The sequence below is a fragment of the Strigops habroptila genome, chromosome 19 (genome assembly GCF_004027225.2).
Source record: "Strigops habroptila isolate Jane chromosome 19, bStrHab1.2.pri, whole genome shotgun sequence".
Classification (NCBI taxonomy): Eukaryota; Metazoa; Chordata; class Aves; order Psittaciformes; family Psittacidae; genus Strigops; species Strigops habroptila.
The window spans coordinates 3764112-3780680 of record NC_044295.2 but is presented as its reverse complement, the minus strand read 5'-3'; the positions used below and the strand labels follow the sequence as shown (position 1 = coordinate 3780680).

At 54.6% G+C, this 16569-nt stretch overlaps 4 protein-coding genes across 4 annotated transcripts; all 4 read left to right on the top strand.

Moving 5' to 3' along the window:
• The first annotated feature begins 2040 nt into the window (after positions 1–2040).
• On the top strand, positions 2041–2514 carry LOC115617847 (feather keratin Cos1-1/Cos1-3/Cos2-1-like). Its single transcript, XM_030508823.1, has one exon. The coding sequence runs from the start codon at positions 2157–2159 to the stop codon at positions 2451–2453; it is 297 nt and encodes a 98-aa protein (XP_030364683.1). The 5' UTR covers positions 2041–2156; the 3' UTR covers positions 2454–2514.
• Positions 2515–6122: 3608 nt separating this feature from the next.
• LOC115617848 (feather keratin Cos1-1/Cos1-3/Cos2-1-like) lies at positions 6123–6510 on the top strand. The gene has a single exon (XM_030508824.1). The coding sequence runs from the start codon at positions 6153–6155 to the stop codon at positions 6447–6449; it is 297 nt and encodes a 98-aa protein (XP_030364684.1). The 5' UTR covers positions 6123–6152; the 3' UTR covers positions 6450–6510.
• Positions 6511–9612: 3102 nt separating this feature from the next.
• LOC115617846 (feather keratin Cos1-1/Cos1-3/Cos2-1-like) lies at positions 9613–10135 on the top strand. Its single transcript, XM_030508822.1, has one exon. The coding sequence runs from the start codon at positions 9831–9833 to the stop codon at positions 10125–10127; it is 297 nt and encodes a 98-aa protein (XP_030364682.1). The 5' UTR covers positions 9613–9830; the 3' UTR covers positions 10128–10135.
• A 3323-nt stretch (positions 10136–13458) lies between these two features.
• On the top strand, positions 13459–13869 carry LOC115617835 (feather keratin Cos1-1/Cos1-3/Cos2-1-like). Its single transcript, XM_030508808.1, has one exon. The coding sequence runs from the start codon at positions 13512–13514 to the stop codon at positions 13806–13808; it is 297 nt and encodes a 98-aa protein (XP_030364668.1). The 5' UTR covers positions 13459–13511; the 3' UTR covers positions 13809–13869.
• The last annotated feature ends 2700 nt before the right edge of the window (positions 13870–16569 follow it).

Genomic DNA, 16569 nt, shown 5'->3' with positions numbered 1-16569 from the left:
ATGAAGAGGGCATGAGCCATGCAGCATCCCAATTTCTGTGAGAAAAGTGTTTGTCTTGATTGCAAGATACTCTTTCAGAATTCAGATTTCCTTTCTCACAACAGTGGTGTGGTGGAGTGCTTTGCTTCTGGCGACATCACCTGTGGAGAACATCACTGAGAGGTTCACAGAACCCTACAACAGGGCAGGTTGGCAGGTTCTATTGGGTTGATGTGGCAAGGTTTAGGCAGTGGAGGGCCCTGCAGGGCTGGTGTCTGTGAGAAGATGGCAGAAGCTCTCCTTGTGTCAGATGTAGTCGGCTCCAGAACAGACCCACTGCTGGTCAAAGCTGAGACAATCAATCAGCAACACGGCCAGGCCTTTTGTAATAACACGTTTAAGGAGTTTTAAAAACTGCTGCTCCAGAGTAGGAGGGAGAGAGAAGTGAGTGAGAATATGTGAGTCAAACAAGTCTGCAGACACCAAGGTCAGTGAAGAAGGAGGAGGTGCTGAGGTGCTGGAGCAGAGATTCCCCTGCAGCCTCTGGTGAAGAGCATGGTGATCCATGCTGTGCCACTGCAGTGCATGGAGGACCATACTGGAGCACATATCCATCCTGCAGCCCATGGAGGACTTCACCCAAGTCTTCTGTTCTTCACAGAGCAAAGACCTAATTACTTCAGTCTTTCCTTATGGGCTAGGTTCTCCAGCCTTATGGTCATCTTTGACACGTACAAGGGCATGGCGGTGGGTGCTGGATCAGGATCAGCAGAGGCTGATCAGGGGACTTGGATTCCCATGGGGCATCCTTGACTCCTGCTCATGTTCTGGCTCAGGCTCTTTTGCATATGTTTGAGGTCAATCTAGAAAGGTGACTCCTCAGGGAGTCAAGGTCAGGATGAGGTCTCAGGATAGTAATCAGGGTTCAGTAGTTCCAGCGATCACAAGGAGTGTTCATAGAGACGAGGAAGGTCCCAGGTAAAGTGGGAAGTCACCCACATGCCAGGGTACAAACAGAGATCAGAAGGGTCTATGTCCAGATACAGGCACAGATACCTCACAGCTGGAGCTGTAACTCAGGATGGAGCCAAGCACTGGACTTTCAGCTTTTGCTTGGAACCAAGCAAAACTCTGTACAACAGGGCACTCTGCTGAGGAGGTGCTGGGACCACCCTGGCAAAACAGCACTCAGGTACTCTGAGGAAGGACCAGGCCCCAGACATTGCTCCTGGTGTTCCCAAGGACCCACAGAGACTGCACTGAGAGGGGATGAGGCAAAGGAGCCCAGCACAGTTGTCCTGAGAGTACTGATAGCGTCGCAGTAGTGTACAACCCTCCCAGCAGAAGCCCATTTGAATGCAACAATGGGCTTCCCTCAAGAGAGAGATGAGGGGAACAAGAGGAAAGGATGTGCCATATGCTCTCATGTGGTGTCTTTGGGCACACCGGTAGAAGCTCAAGGGCAATGCCCATTTCCCGACAACTTGGCCACAACCAAGCCCACAGGAATGAGCCAAGAGCACATGCCCTGCCTGCACAGGATGCCACCAGCCCTTGATCTGACGATTCTGCTGCGCTGACGTGCTTCAGCCCCGGAAACCCTTGGGCCTCTCATCCCGGCACTAACGGAAGCCTTCCTATGGGAAAGCACGTGCCATACGCCGGGAAATGAAAAGGCAGCAGTGCCGGAAACCGGGACACGGCCCATGCCATTACCTGGGAGGGTTTGCATTTGCCATGAGCTTGTCAGGAAATTATTCCTACCACAAAGGTGCCTCTGGGCCTGAGGCACTGCAGGACGACTATAAAAGGCAGCCCAAGTCTCTGCTCTCCATCCACTTCTCTCGCCTCCTTCTCCTGGGAATCAGGTGAGTGTGAAGCCTCTTTTCCTCCTGCTTCCAGAGCAGGTCATTCCTCCAGGTGTGTCTCAGCTGATCGGGGCTGTCCGAGCACAGGGCTGGGAGCTGCTTCTCATGGGAGAGGGAAGGGGAGAGAAGGGCTCCCACAGAGAGAGGCCGGGGCTGAGCTGAGGTGGCTCCTGGGCTTGGAGCTGGGCAGCGTGTGCTGGGCCAGGAGGTGCCTTGGCTTGCCCATGGTTGGGTGCAGAGCTGCTGCTCACGTGTCCCATCATCTGCTTGCCCCTGCCCTGTCTCCAGGTGAAGCTCTACCATCGAGCCATGTCCTGCTGCAACCCGTGCGTGCCCTGCCAGCCCTGCGGCCCGACCCCGCTGGCCAACAGCTGCAATGAGCCCTGTGTCAGGCAGTGCCAGAGCTCCACCGTCGTCATTGAGCCTTCCCCCGTGGTGGTGACCCTGCCCGGCCCCATCCTCAGCTCCTTCCCGCAGAACACTGTTGTGGGCTCCTCCACCTCCGCTGCCGTTGGCAGCATCCTCAGCTGTGAGGGAGTGCCCATCAACTCCGGGGGCTTTGACCTCTCCTGCATCACCAACCGCTACTGCCGCAGACCCTGCTAAAGCTGTTGGCTGCGTCCTCAAGCAGGAACCTCCAAGACCTCACAACATGGATCTGGACAGGAGATAGAGCTTCGCGGCGCTGTTTCCTTCTCCCACTGCCCTCTCTATTCCTTTCCTGTCTCCACCTCCCTCACCAGCCCAGTGGGGACCTCTTGGCCTCCCTCCCTCCCTCTCTGTGTGGGACAGGCAGACAGACACCCTGCAGGAGCTCCACCACATCTTCCTGGTGCTCCCTGTGAGTCACCTCCTTTTCTTCTTTAGACTTATTAAAGTTGTGCTGCATTCAAGCCTGGGCCTCCGAGTCCTCCTTCCTTCTAGAGGAACTCTTCCAGGCTGCTTCCCCTTGAAATTCACAAAAAGACATCCCTGGCTTCTCCACCAGCTACGGCCATCAGAGAGAGCACGGCTCCAAAAGGTGGCAGGAGTGGGCATGCGGTGGCAATACCGCCCGGAAACATCCCACAGCCTCTACCTTCTCCTCCCCTACATCACCCAGCACACTACTCCTACATGCCCAGCACACGTGGGCACAGGCAGATGAGATCCTACCTCAGACAGTCCTTCAGCACCTGGCAGGGCCCAGCTCTCTCCAGGCATGCAGGGCTGGGGTAACCCACCCCTTAGGACTGGTATCAGCCAACTCAGGCTCTGCAATGGAGTCCCCACTCCCTGTGAACCCAGCACCCCCAGGAGGCTCTCATGGTGTGTTTCACATGTTCATCTTCACTAAGCAATCAACTTCCTTAGGGACTGTAGTGGTAGGACAAGTGGAAATGGCTTCCAAGTTAAACAGGGGAAGTTTAGATTAGATATAAGGAGGAAGCTCTTTACAGTGAGGGTGGTGAAGCACTGGAATGGGTTGCCCAGGGAGGTTGTGGATGCTCCATCCCTCGCGGTGTGCAAGGCCAGGTTGAACAGAGCCTTGGGCCACATGGTTTAGTGCGAGGTGTCCCTGCTTATGGCAGGGGGGTTGGAACTATATGATCTTAAGGTCCTTTCCAGCCCTTACGATTCTATGATTCTATAGCTTGTGTCTTCAGCACTAATGGAATCATCTAGATGTGCTTTTTAATTATAACTGATAATTTCTCTTTAGACCTTGGTGTTCGGCCCCAAGCAATGCCCTAAATCTTGGCATTCCTCAAGTACCCATGGTCTCCTGGGTGTAGAAAAAGAACTCCTGAAGGAACTGATGGGCTCAAAATACTGGCTGAGGCACACAGCACCTTGTGATCCATGTGAAGTTCCTCTCATGCTTTTCCTGCCCACAGTTTGGGGCAGAGACACCATCTCTGTCCACCTCCCTGCATGCTGGGCACCACCACTGCTGGTAGAGCACTGCCACCAACCCAACCATAGCACAAACACTGAGGATGGTGGCCCTGCCCATGCTCAGCTTTCCTGGCTCACCACGTGCTCTGAGGCAGGGCGAGCCTGAGCTCTGCTCACACCACCACTGCTCCCCACGTGCAGTGCCCACCGCTGCAGTCTTGGCTACTCCCTGCCTGCAGTGCATGTCTCGCCACGTGAACAAGTCTAAGAAATGAAGAGGGCATGAGCCATGCAGCATCCCAATTTCTGTGAGAAAAGTGTTTGTCTTGATTGCAAGATACTCTTTTAGAGTGAAGATTTTTTTTGTCTCAACAGTGGTGTGGTGGAGTGCTTTGCTTCTGGCGACATCACCTGTGGAGAACATCACTGACAGGATCACAGAACACTGCAATAGGGCAGGTTGGCAGGTTCTATTGGGTTGATGTGGCAAGGTTTAGGCAGTGGAGGGCCCTGCAGGGCTGGTGTCTGTGAGAAGATGGCAGAAGCCCTCCTTGTGTCAGATGTAGTCGGCTCCAGAACAGACCCACTGCTGGTCAAAGCTGAGACAATCAATCAGCAACACGGCCAGGCCTTTTGTAATAACACATTTAAGGAGGTGTAAAAACTGCTGCTCCAGAGTAGCACGGTGAGAGGAGTGAGCAAGAATATGTGAGACAAGCAAGTCTGCAGACACCAAGGTCAGTGAAGAAGGAGGAGGTGCTGAGGTGCTGGAGCAGAGATTCCCCTGCAGCCCCTGGTGAAGAGCATGGTGATCCATGCTTTGCCACTGCAGTGCATTGAGGACCATGCTGGAGCACATATCCATCCTGCAGCTCATGGAGGACCTCACCCAAGCCTTCTTTTGTCCAAAGAGCAAAGACCTAATTCCTTCCGTCTTTCCTCATAGACATGGTTCTCCAGCCTTATGGTCATCTTTGACACGTACAAGGGCATGGCGGTGGGTGCTGGATCAGAATCAGCAGAGGCTGATCAGGGGACTTGGATTCCCATGGGGCATCCTTGACTCCTGCTCATGTTCTGGCTCAGGCTCTTTTGCATATGTTTGAGGTCAATCTAGAAAGGTGACTCCTCAGGGAGTCAAGGTCAGGATGAGGTCTCAGGATAGTAATCAGGGTTCAGTAGTTCCAGCGATCACAAGGAGTGTTCATAGAGATGAGGAAGGTCCCAGGTAAAGTGGGAAGTCACCCACATGCCAGGGTACAAACAGAGATCAGAGGGGTCTATGTCCAGATACAGGCACAGATACCTCACAGCTGGAGCTGTAACTCAGGATGGAGCCAAGCACTGGGCTATCAGCTTTTGCTTGGAACCAAGCAAAACTCTGTACAACAGGGCACTCTGCTGAGGAGGTGCTGGGACCACCCTGGCAAAACAGCACTCAGGTACTCTGAGGAAGGACCAGGCCCCAGACATTGCTCCTGGTGTTCCCAAGCACCCGCAGAGACTGCACAGAGAGGGCATGAGGCAAAGGAGCCCAGCACAGTTTTCCTGAGAGTACTGATAGCGTCGCAGTAGGGTCCAACCCTCCCAGCAGAAGCCCATCTGAATGCAACAATGGGCTTCCCCCAAGAGAGAGATGAGGGGAACAAGAGGAAAGGATGTGCCATGTCCTCTCATGTGGGGTCTTTGGGCACACGGGCAGAAGCTCAAGGGCAATGCCCATTTCCCGACAACTTGGCCACAACCAAGCCCACAAGAATGAGCCAGGAGCACATCCCCTGCCTGCACGGGATGCCACCAGCCCTTGATCTGACGCTTCCGCTGTGCTGGCATGCTTCAGCCCCGGAAACCCTTGGGCCTCTCATCCCAGCACTTACAGAAGCCTTCCTATGGGAAAGCACGTGCCATACGCCGGGAAATGAAAAGGCAGCAGTGCCGGAAACCGGGACACGGCCCATGCCATTACCTGGGAGGGTTTGCATTTGCCATGAGCTTCTCAGGAAATTATTCCTACCACAAAGGTGCCTCTGGGCCTGAGGCACTGCAGGACGACTATAAAAGGCAGCCCAAGTCTCTGCTCTCCATCCACTTCTCTCGCCTCCTTCTCCTGGGAATCAGGTGAGTGTGAAGCCTCTTCTCCTCCTGCTTCCAGAGCAGGTCATTCCTCCAGGTGTGTCTCAGCTGATCGGGGCTGTCCGAGCACAGGGCTGGGAGCTGCTTCTCATGGGAGAGGGAAGGGGAGAGAAGGGCTCCCACAGAGAGAGGCTGGGACTGAGCTGAGGTGGCTCCTGGGCTTGGAGCTGGGCAGCGTGTGCTGGGCCAGGAGGTGCCTTGGCTTGCCCATGGTTGGGTGCAGAGCTGCTGCTCACGTGTCCCATCATCTGCTTGCCCCTGCCCTGTCTCCAGGTGAAGCTCTACCAGCGAGCCATGTCCTGCTGCAACCCGTGCGTGCCCTGCCAGCCCTGCGGCCCGACCCCGCTGGCCAACAGCTGCAATGAGCCCTGTGTCAGGCAGTGCCAGAGCTCCACCGTCGTCATTGAGCCTTCCCCCGTGGTGGTGACCCTGCCCGGCCCCATCCTCAGCTCCTTCCCGCAGAACACTGTTGTGGGCTCCTCCACCTCCGCTGCCGTTGGCAGCATCCTCAGCTGTGAGGGAGTGCCCATCAACTCCGGGGGCTTTGACCTCTCCTGCATCACCAACCGCTACTGCCGCAGACCCTGCTAAAGCTGTTGGCTGCGTCCTCGGGCAGGAACCTCCAAGACCTCACAACATGGATCTGGACAGGAGATAGAGCTTTGCGGCACTGTTTCCTTCTCCCACTTCCCTCTCTATTCCTTTCCTGTCTCCACCTCCCTCACCAGCCCAGTGGGGACCTCTTGGCCTCCCTCCCTCCCTCTCTGTGTGGGACAGGCAGATGGACACCCTGCAGGAGCTCCACCACATCTTCCTGGTGCTCCCTGTGAGTCACCTCCTTTTCTTCTTTAGACTCATTAAACTTGTGCTGCATCCAAGCCTAGGCCTCCGAGTCCTCCTTCCTTCTACAGGAACTCTTCCAGGCTGCTTCCCCTTGAAATTCACAAAAAGACATCCCTGGCTTCTCCACCAGCTATGGCCATCATGAGCACATGGCTCCAAGAGGTGGCAGGAGTGGGCAGGGGGTGGCAACACTGCCCAGGAACAGCCCACAGCCTCTGCCTTCCCCTCGCCTACATCACCCAGCACACTACCCCTACATGCCCAGCACACATGGGCACAGGCAGATGAGATCCTACCTCAGACAGTCCTTCGGCACCTGGCAGGGCCCAGCTCTCTCCAGGCATGCAGGGCTGGGGTAACCCACCCCTTAGGACTGGTATCAGTCAACTCAGGCTCTGCAATGGAGTCCCCACTCCCTGTGAAGCCAGCACCCCCAGGAGGCTCTCATGGTGTGTTTCACATGTTCATCTTCACTAAGCAACTAACTTGTGTCTTCAGTACTAATGGCGACATCTAGATTTGCTTTTTAATTATACCTCATAATTTCTCTTTAGACCTTGGTGTTCAGCCCCAGGCAACGCTCTAAATCATGGCAGCAAGGTTTAGACAGTGGAGGGCCCTGCAGGGCTGGTGTCTGTGAGAAGATGCCAGAAGCTCTCCTTGTGTCAGATGTAGTCGGCTCCAAAACAGACCCACTGCTGGTCAAAGCTGAGACAATCAATCAGCAACACGGCCAGGCCTTTTGTAATAACACGTTTAAGGAGATCTAAAAACTGCTGCTCCAGAGTAGAAGGGAGAGAGGAGTGAGTGAGAATATGTGAGACAAACAAGTCTGCAGACACCAAGGTCAGTCAAGAAGGAGAAGCTGCTGAGGTGCTGGAGCAGAGATTGCCCTGCAGCCCCTGGTGAAGAGCATGGTGATCCATGCTGTGCCACTGCAGTGCATGGAGGACCATGGTGGAGCACATATCCATCCTGCAGCCCACAAAGGACCTCACCCAAGCCTTCTTTTGTCCACAGAGCAAAGACCTAATTCCTTCAGTCTTTCCTCATAGACTTGGTTCTCCAACGTTATGGTCATCTTTGACACGTACGAGGGCATGGCGGTGGGTGCTGGATCAGGATCAGCAGAGGCTGATCAGGGGACTTGGATCCCCATGGGGCATCCTTGAGTCCTGCTCGTGTTCTGGCTCAGGCTCTTGTCTTGCATATGTTTGAGGTCTATCTAGGAAGGTGGCTCCTCAGGGTGTCAAGGTCAGGATGAGGTCTCAGGATAGTAATCGGGGTTCAGTAGTTCCAGCGATCACAAGGAGTGTTCATAGAGATGAGGAAGGTCCCAGGTAAAGTGGGAAGTCACCCACATGCCAGGGTACAAACAGAGATCAGAGGGGTCTATGTCCAGATACAGGCACAGACACCTCACAGCTGGAGCTGTAACTCAGGGTGGAGCCAAGCACTGGACTTTCAGCTTTTGCTTGGAACCATGCAAAACTGTACAACAGGGCACTCTGCTGAGGAGATGCTGGGACCACCCTGGCAAAACAGCACTCGGGTACTCTGGGGAAGGACCAGGCCCCATACATAGAATCATAGAACCATATAATAGTAAGGGTTGGAAATGACCTTAAGATCATCTAGTTCCAACCCCCCTGCCATGGGCAGGGACACCTCGCACTAAACCATGTGGCCCAAGGTTCTGTCCAGCCTGGCCTTGAACACCGCCAGGGATGGAGCATCCACAACCTCCCTGGGCAACCCATTCCAGTGCTTCACCACCCTCACAGTAAAGAACTTTTTCCTTATATCTAATCTAAACTTCCCCTGTTGAAGTTTGAAGCCATTACCCCTTGTCCTACCACTACAGTCCCTAAGGAAGAGTCCCTCCCCAGCACCCTTATAGACCCCCTTCAGATGCTGGAAGGCTGCTATGAGGTGTCCACGCAGCCTTCTCTTCTCCAGGCTGAACAGCCCCAACTTTCTCTGCCTGTCTTCATATGGGAGGTGTTCCAGCCCTTTTATCATCCTCGTGGCCTCCTCTGGACTCGCTCCAACATCTCCATGTCCTTTTTATGTTGAGCGCACCAGAACTGCACACAGTGCTGCAAGTGAGGTCTCACAAGAGCAGAGAAGAGGGGCAGGATCACCTCCTTTGACCTGCTGGTCACGCTGCTGGTCACATGCTCCTGGTGTTCCCAAGGACCCACAGAGACTGCACACAGAGGGGATGAGGCAAAGGAGCCCAGCACAGTTGTCCTGGGAGTACTGATAGTGCCACAGTAGGGTGCAAGCCTCCCAGCAGAAGCCCGTCTGAATGCAACAATGGGCTTCCCTCAAGAGAGAGATGAGGGGAACAAGAGGAAAGGATGTGCCGTGTCCTCTCATGTGGGGTCTTTGGGCACGTGAGCAGAAGCTCAAGGGCAATGCCCATTTCCCGACAACTTGGCCACAACCAAGCCCACAGGAATTAGCCAGGAGCACATCCCCTGCCTGCACGGGATGCCACCAGCCCTTGATCTGACGCTTCTGCTGCGCTGACGTGCTTCAGCCCCGGAAACCCTTGGGCCTCTCATCCCGGCACTTACAGAAGCCCTCCTATGGGAAAGCATGTGCCATACGCTGGGAAATGAAAAGGCAGCAGTGCCGGAAACCGGGACACGGCCCATGCCATTACCTGGGAGGGTTTGCATTTGCCATGAGCTTGTCAGGAAATTATTGCTACCACAAAGGTGCCTCTGGGCCTGAGGCACTGCAGGACGACTATAAAAGGCAGCCCGAGTCTCTGCTCTCCATCCACTTCTCTCGCCTCCTCCTGGGAATCAGGTGAGTGTGAAGCCTCTTCTCCTCCTGCTTCCAGAGCAGGTCATTCCTCCAGGTGTGTCTCAGCTGATCGGGGCTGTCCGAGCACAGGGCTGGGAGCTGCTTCTCATGGGAGAGGGAAGGGGAGAGAAGGGCTCCCACAGAGAGAGGCTGGGACTGAGCTGAGGTGGCTCCTGGGCTTGGAGCTGGGCAGCGTGTGCTGGGCCAGGAGGTGCCTTGGCTTGCCCATGGTTGGGTGCAGAGCTGCTGCTCACGTGTCCCATCATCTGCTTGCCCCTGCCCTGTCTCCAGGTGAAGCTCTACCATCGAGCCATGTCCTGCTGCAACCCGTGCGTGCCCTGCCAGCCCTGCGGCCCGACCCCGCTGGCCAACAGCTGCAATGAGCCCTGTGTCAGGCAGTGCCAGAGCTCCACCGTCGTCATTGAGCCTTCCCCCGTGGTGGTGACCCTGCCCGGCCCCATCCTCAGCTCCTTCCCGCAGAACACTGTTGTGGGCTCCTCCACCTCCGCTGCCGTTGGCAGCATCCTCAGCTGTGAGGGAGTGCCCATCAACTCCGGGGGCTTTGACCTCTCCTGCATCACCAACCGCTACTGCCGCAGACCCTGCTAAAGCTGTTGGCTGCGTCCTCAAGCAGGAACCTCCAAGACCTCACAACATGGATCTGGACAGGAGATAGAGCTTTGCGGCACTGTTTCCTTCTCCCACTGCCCTCTCTATTCCTTTCCTGTCTCCACCTCCCACACCAGCCCAGTGGGGACCTCTTGGCCTCCCTCCCTCCCTCTCTGTGTGGGACAGGGCAGATGGACACCCTGCAGGAGCTCCACCACATCGTAATAGTGCTCCCTGTGAGTCACCTCCTTTTCTTCTTTAGACTCATTAAAGTTGTGCTGCATTCAAGCCTGGGCCTCCGAGTCCTCCTTCCTTCTAGAGGAACTCTTCCAGGCTGCTTCCCCTTGAAATTCACAAAAAGACATCCCTGGCTTCTCCACCAGCTATGGCCATCATGAGCGCATGGCTCCAAGAGGTGGCAGGAGTGGGCAGGGGGTGGCAACACTGCCCAGGAACAGCCCACAGCCTCTGCCTTCCCCTCGCCTACATCACCCAGCACACTACCCCTACATGCCCAGCACACATGGGCACAGGCAGATGAGATCCTACCTCAGACAGTCCTTCGGCACCTGGCAGGGCCCAGCTCTCTCCAGGCATGCAGGGCTGGGGTAACCCACCCCTTAGGACTGGTATCAGTCAACTCAGGCTCTGCAATGGAGTCCCCACTCCCTGTGAAGCCAGCACCCCCAGGAGGCTCTCATGGTGTGTTTCACATGTTCATCTTCACTAAGCAACTAACTTGTGTCTTCAGTACTAATGGCGACATCTAGATTTGCTTTTTAATTATACCTCATAATTTCTCTTTAGACCTTGGTGTTCAGCCCCAGGCAACGCTCTAAATCATGGCAGCAAGGTTTAGACAGTGGAGGGCCCTGCAGGGCTGGTGTCTGTGAGAAGATGCCAGAAGCTCTCCTTGTGTCAGATGTAGTCGGCTCCAAAACAGACCCACTGCTGGTCAAAGCTGAGACAATCAATCAGCAACACGGCCAGGCCTTTTGTAATAACACGTTTAAGGAGATCTAAAAACTGCTGCTCCAGAGTAGAAGGGAGAGAGGAGTGAGTGAGAATATGTGAGACAAACAAGTCTGCAGACACCAAGGTCAGTCAAGAAGGAGGAGGTGCTGAGGTGCTGGAGCAGAGATTGCCCTGCAGCCCCTGGTGAAGAGCATGGTGATCCATGCTGTGCCACTGCAGTGCATGGAGGACCATGGTGGAGCACATATCCATCCTGCAGCCCACAAAGGACCTCACCCAAGCCTTCTTTTGTCCACAGAGCAAAGACCTAATTCCTTCAGTCTTTCCTCATAGACTTGGTTCTCCAACGTTATGGTCATCTTTGACACGTACGAGGGCATGGCGGTGGGTGCTGGATCAGGATCAGCAGAGGCTGTTCAGGGGACTTGGATCCCCATGGGGCATCCTTGAGTCCTGCTCATGTTCTGGCTCAGGCTCTTGTCTTGCATATGTTTGAGGTCTATCTAGGAAGGTGACTCCTCAGGGTGTCAAGGTCAGGATGAGGTCTCAGGATAGTAATCGGGGTTCAGTAGTTCCAGCGATCACAAGGAGTGTTCATAGAGATGAGGAAGGTCCCAGGTAAAGTGGGAAGTCACCCACATGCCAGGGTACAAACAGAGATCAGAGGGGTCTATGTCCAGATACAGGCACAGACACCTCACAGCTGGAGCTGTAACTCAGGGTGGAGCCAAGCACTGGACTTTCAGCTTTTGCTTGGAACCAAGCAAAACTGTACAACAGGGCACTCTGCTGAGGAGATGCTGGGACCACCCTGGCAAAACAGCACTCGGGTACTCTGGGGAAGGACCAGGCCCCATACATAGAATCATAGAACCATATAATAGTAAGGGTTGGAAATGACCTTAAGATCATCTAGTTCCAACCCCCCTGCCATGGGCAGGGACACCTCGCACTAAACCATGTGGCACAAGGTTCTGTCCAACCTGGCCTTGAACACCGCCAGGGATGGAGCATCCACAACCTCCCTGGGCAACCCATTCCAGTGCTTCACCACCCTCACAGTAAAGAACTTTTTCCTTATATCTAATCTAAACTTCCCCTGTTGAAGTTTGAAGCCATTACCCCTTGTCCTACCACTACAGTCCCTAAGGAAGAGTCCCTCCCCAGCACCCTTATAGACCCCCTTCAGATGCTGGAAGGCTGCTATGAGGTGTCCACGCAGCCTTCTCTTCTCCAGGCTGAACAGCCCCAACTTTCTCTGCCTGTCTTCATATGGGAGGTGTTCCAGCCCTTTTATCATCCTCGTGGCCTCCTCTGGACTCGCTCCAACATCTCCATGTCCTTTTTATGTTGAGCGCACCAGAACTGCACACAGTGCTGCAAGTGAGGTCTCACAAGAGCAGAGAAGAGGGGCAGGATCACCTCCTTTGACCTGCTGGTCACGCTGCTGGTCACATGCTCCTGGTGTTCCCAAGGACCCACAGAGACTGCACACAGAGGGGATGAGGCAAAGGAGCCCAGCACAGCTGTCCTGGGAGTACTGATAGTGCCACAGTAGGGTGCAAGCCTCCCAGCAGAAGCCCGTCTGAATGCAACAATGGGCTTCCCTCAAGAGAGAGATGAGGGGAACAAGAGGAAAGGATGTGCCGTGTCCTCTCATGTGGGGTCTTTGGGCACGTGAGCAGAAGCTCAAGAGCAATGCCCATTTCCCGACAACTTGGCCACAACCAAGCCCACAGGAATTAGCCAGGAGCACATCCCCTGCCTGCACGGGATGCCACCAGCCCTTGATCTGACGCTTCTGCTGCGCTGACGTGCTTCAGCCCCGGAAACCCTTGGGCCTCTCATCCCGGCAGTTACAGAAGCCTTCCTATGGGAAAGCATGTGCCATACGCCGGGAAATGAAAAGGCAGCAGTGCCGGAAACCAGGACACGGCCCATGCCATTACCTGGGAGGGTTTGCATTTGCCATGAGCTTGTCAGGAAATTATTGCTACCACAAAGGTGCCTCTGGGCCTGAGGCACTGCAGGACGACTATAAAAGGCAGCCCAAGTCTCTGCTCTCCATCCACTTCTCTCGCCTCCTTCTCCTGGGAATCAGGTGAGTGTGAAGCCTCTTCTCCTCCTGCTTCCAGAGCAGGTCATTCCTCCAGTGTGTCTCAGCTGATCGGGGCTGTCCGAGCGCAGGGCTGGGAGCTGCTTCTCATGGGAGAGGGAAGGGGAGAGAAGGGCTCCCGCAGAGAGAGGCTGGGACTGAGCTGAGGTGGCTCCTGGGCTTGGAGCTTGGCAGCGTGTGCTGGGCCAGGAGGTGCCTTGGCTTGCCCATGGTTGGGTGCAGAGCTGCTGCTCACGTGTCCCATCATCTGCTTGCCCCTGCCCTGTCTCCAGGTGAAGCTCTACCAGCGAGCCATGTCCTGCTGCAACCCGTGCGTGCCCTGCCAGCCCTGCGGCCCGACCCCGCTGGCCAACAGCTGCAATGAGCCCTGTGTCAGGCAGTGCCAGAGCTCCACCGTTGTCATTGAGCCTTCCCCCGTGGTGGTGACCCTGCCCGGCCCCATCCTCAGCTCCTTCCCGCAGAACACTGTTGTGGGCTCCTCCACCTCCGCTGCCGTTGGCAGCATCCTCAGCTGTGAGGGAGTGCCCATCAACTCCGGGGGCTTTGACCTCTCCTGCATCACCAACCGCTACTGCCGCAGACCCTGCTAAAGCTGTTGGCTGCGTCCTCAAGCAGGAACCTCCAAGACCTCACAACATGGATCTGGACAGGAGATAGAGCTTCGCGGCGCTGTTTCCTTCTCCCACTGCCCTCTCTATTCCTTTCCTGTCTCCACCTCCTTCGCCAGCCCAGTGGGGACCTCTTGGCCTCCCTCCCTCCCTCTCTGTGTGGGACGGGCAGACGGACACCCTGCAGAAAGCTCCACCACATCTTCCTGGCTGCCCCTGCTGCTCCCTGTGAGCCACCTCCTTTTCTTCTTTAGGCTCATTAAAGTTGTGCTGCATCCAAGCCTGGGCCTCCGAGTCCTCCTTCCGTCTGTGGCCACTCTTCCACTCTGGTCAGGGGAAAAAATGGCTTCCTGGAGATGATTTATATTGGTTGCAAACGATGACCTTTCCTCATTGTCAGAGGAAGAGGGGGTAGGGCTCACTGCTCTGGGTTATCTTCTGCGCTATGTCCCTTGGAGCTGAGGAAAACATTTCTGACTACTCCACAGCAAATGACCATCAGTCCTTGAAGCCTTGCTCTATCTCTTCCCAGATGGGCCTGGAGCACTGGCCCTGTAGCGCGTTCAAGTAGAGGGTGGCTCCAAAGGGTGGCAGGAGTGGAGATAAGGAGATAATAATACCTAGGGACAGCCTCATCTCTGCCTTCCCCTCCCCTCCATCACCTGATCTAGGGTCCATGGCTAGCACACAGAGGCACAGATAGATGGGATAGGTACTTCATACAGTCCTTCAGAGCCAGGCATGCAGGGCTGAGGTAGTTCACAAGTTAGTACTGGTTCCAGTCACAAAGTGGAGTCCCCACTGCCTGTGAACACAACAGATTATGAAATAGGAGGATCGTGTATCTGAGCTTGTTTGCAAAGAAACCGAACAAGGAACCACTTCTTTTTTTTTTTTTAAAGCAACAGCAACATGTCAGATGGGTCTTTTTGATCTAACACTGCCACTACCACCAGCCGCCCTGATGGTTCCAGCAGCTCTTTGGACCCTTTGTGACCACTCACAAGGGGTTCATGGCTTCAGCCTGGGAGCTGACAGTAGCAGAGGATGAACTTGTATCACTGTGTGTTGGGGTGTGAGCAGTTGATGCTGATGCTGGTGCCCTCAGTGGTCTGTGCCATTAGCTCCTGCTGTACCTTAGCTCTGCCCACAGCCACTGCCAAGGAGACAAAGAATAACCTCAAAACCTGCCTTCTGCCCAGCCCTGCCTGCTGTTTCCCCAGACAAATCCTGCAGAAGCAGTCAGGAACTATTAAAGACGACAAGAAGAAGAGCTCCCAGAGGATGTCAGCATCATATAGAGAGACACAGAGGAAAGGACAGAAACAGGGAGAAATGGATGAAGAAGAGACTGATGAGTTTGCTTGAGGAAAGGTGGGATGAAAGTAGATGCAGGGAAGGACAGGAGGACAGTCCAGGGCAAAGAGGTCTGCGAAGAAGCCGGAGGTCACAGCAGACTTGAGGGAACTGTAGGGCCACCCCATGCCCAGCCCCAGCCTGACAGGCACAGGTCAAGCCCCAGTACAGTGCTAAAACCTGCTGGTTTTCAGTAGGGTAGGCACGGCACCCCTCTATCAGGTGGCATGTCAATTTACCAGGGTTGCTAGCCTCTTCCAGTGTAACACTGCAGCTACAGGAGGTGATAACCACTCCAGGCACTTACCCAAATCGTTCCACGCACTCCGACACCCAGGGACTCACCACCTCAGGGCATGTTTCACTCTTGCTTCACCCAGAAGTTGTCTCCTCTGACAGCAGGATAACACTGGGTTCCACAAACTCGACATGAAGCCAAGAAGGTTAATTAGTACAGTTAATTAAACAGCTCACAAAAGGGTGAACAAGGACACCAGGAGCCTGTAAAACACCACCACACATCAGTTCCAGATGAGAAGAGGGAGGTGTATTCCCTCATCCTCTCAATTAGACAGCTCCCCCAGCACAGTGAGGGCATCAATGCCAGGGCAAAGCACATGGCCTTTAGCCCTATCGACGTTCCTGTCCTTAGCAAAATAAAGAGATAAACAGGGCAGCAGCAAATGGTATTTTTTTGCTAGTCCCATAGGCTCTCCTTGAGTTTCCCAAATCCTCACATTCATCTCATTTTCCCCTTCTTATCAGTTGCAAAGTCCAGGTGGCCCTTCTCCAAAGCTATGCCTATATTTTCTTAAGGGCTCATCAACTAGCTATGGGAGACTTTTAGGCTTGGTTATTGTTACTGCTTGTCTATCAGGTTTGTATCTCCTTGTGCGTTTGGTTATTGCATCCCCCTTTATGTATTATCCCACTTGCACTAGAAAGGTCCTTGTTCAGGTAACAGATACAACCAGGCTGACTCAGGCCCCAGAGGCATTGACAGGAAGCAGGGTACCAGTCCTGTCCAACAGAGCAATGGGGGCAAGTGGGGACCTCTCAGGAATTTGCAGTCCCATGCCGCTGTAGAGAAGACCTGCATCCCTTGGGCCTCAGGCCCAGACTCTGATGAATTCCCTCACGTGGTTTTTTCGTCCTCACCGGTGCACCTCTTATAGAATCACAGACTGATTTGAGTTGGAAAGAACCTTAAGATCATCCAGTTTCAACCCCCTGCCACTGGCATGGATACCTCACTATAGACCATGTTGCCAAAGGCTCTGTCCAACCTGGCCTTGAACACTGCCAGGGATGGAGCATTTACCACTTCTCTGGGCAACACGTGTCAGCGCCTCAGCACCCTCACAGGGAAGAACTTCTTCCTTGTATC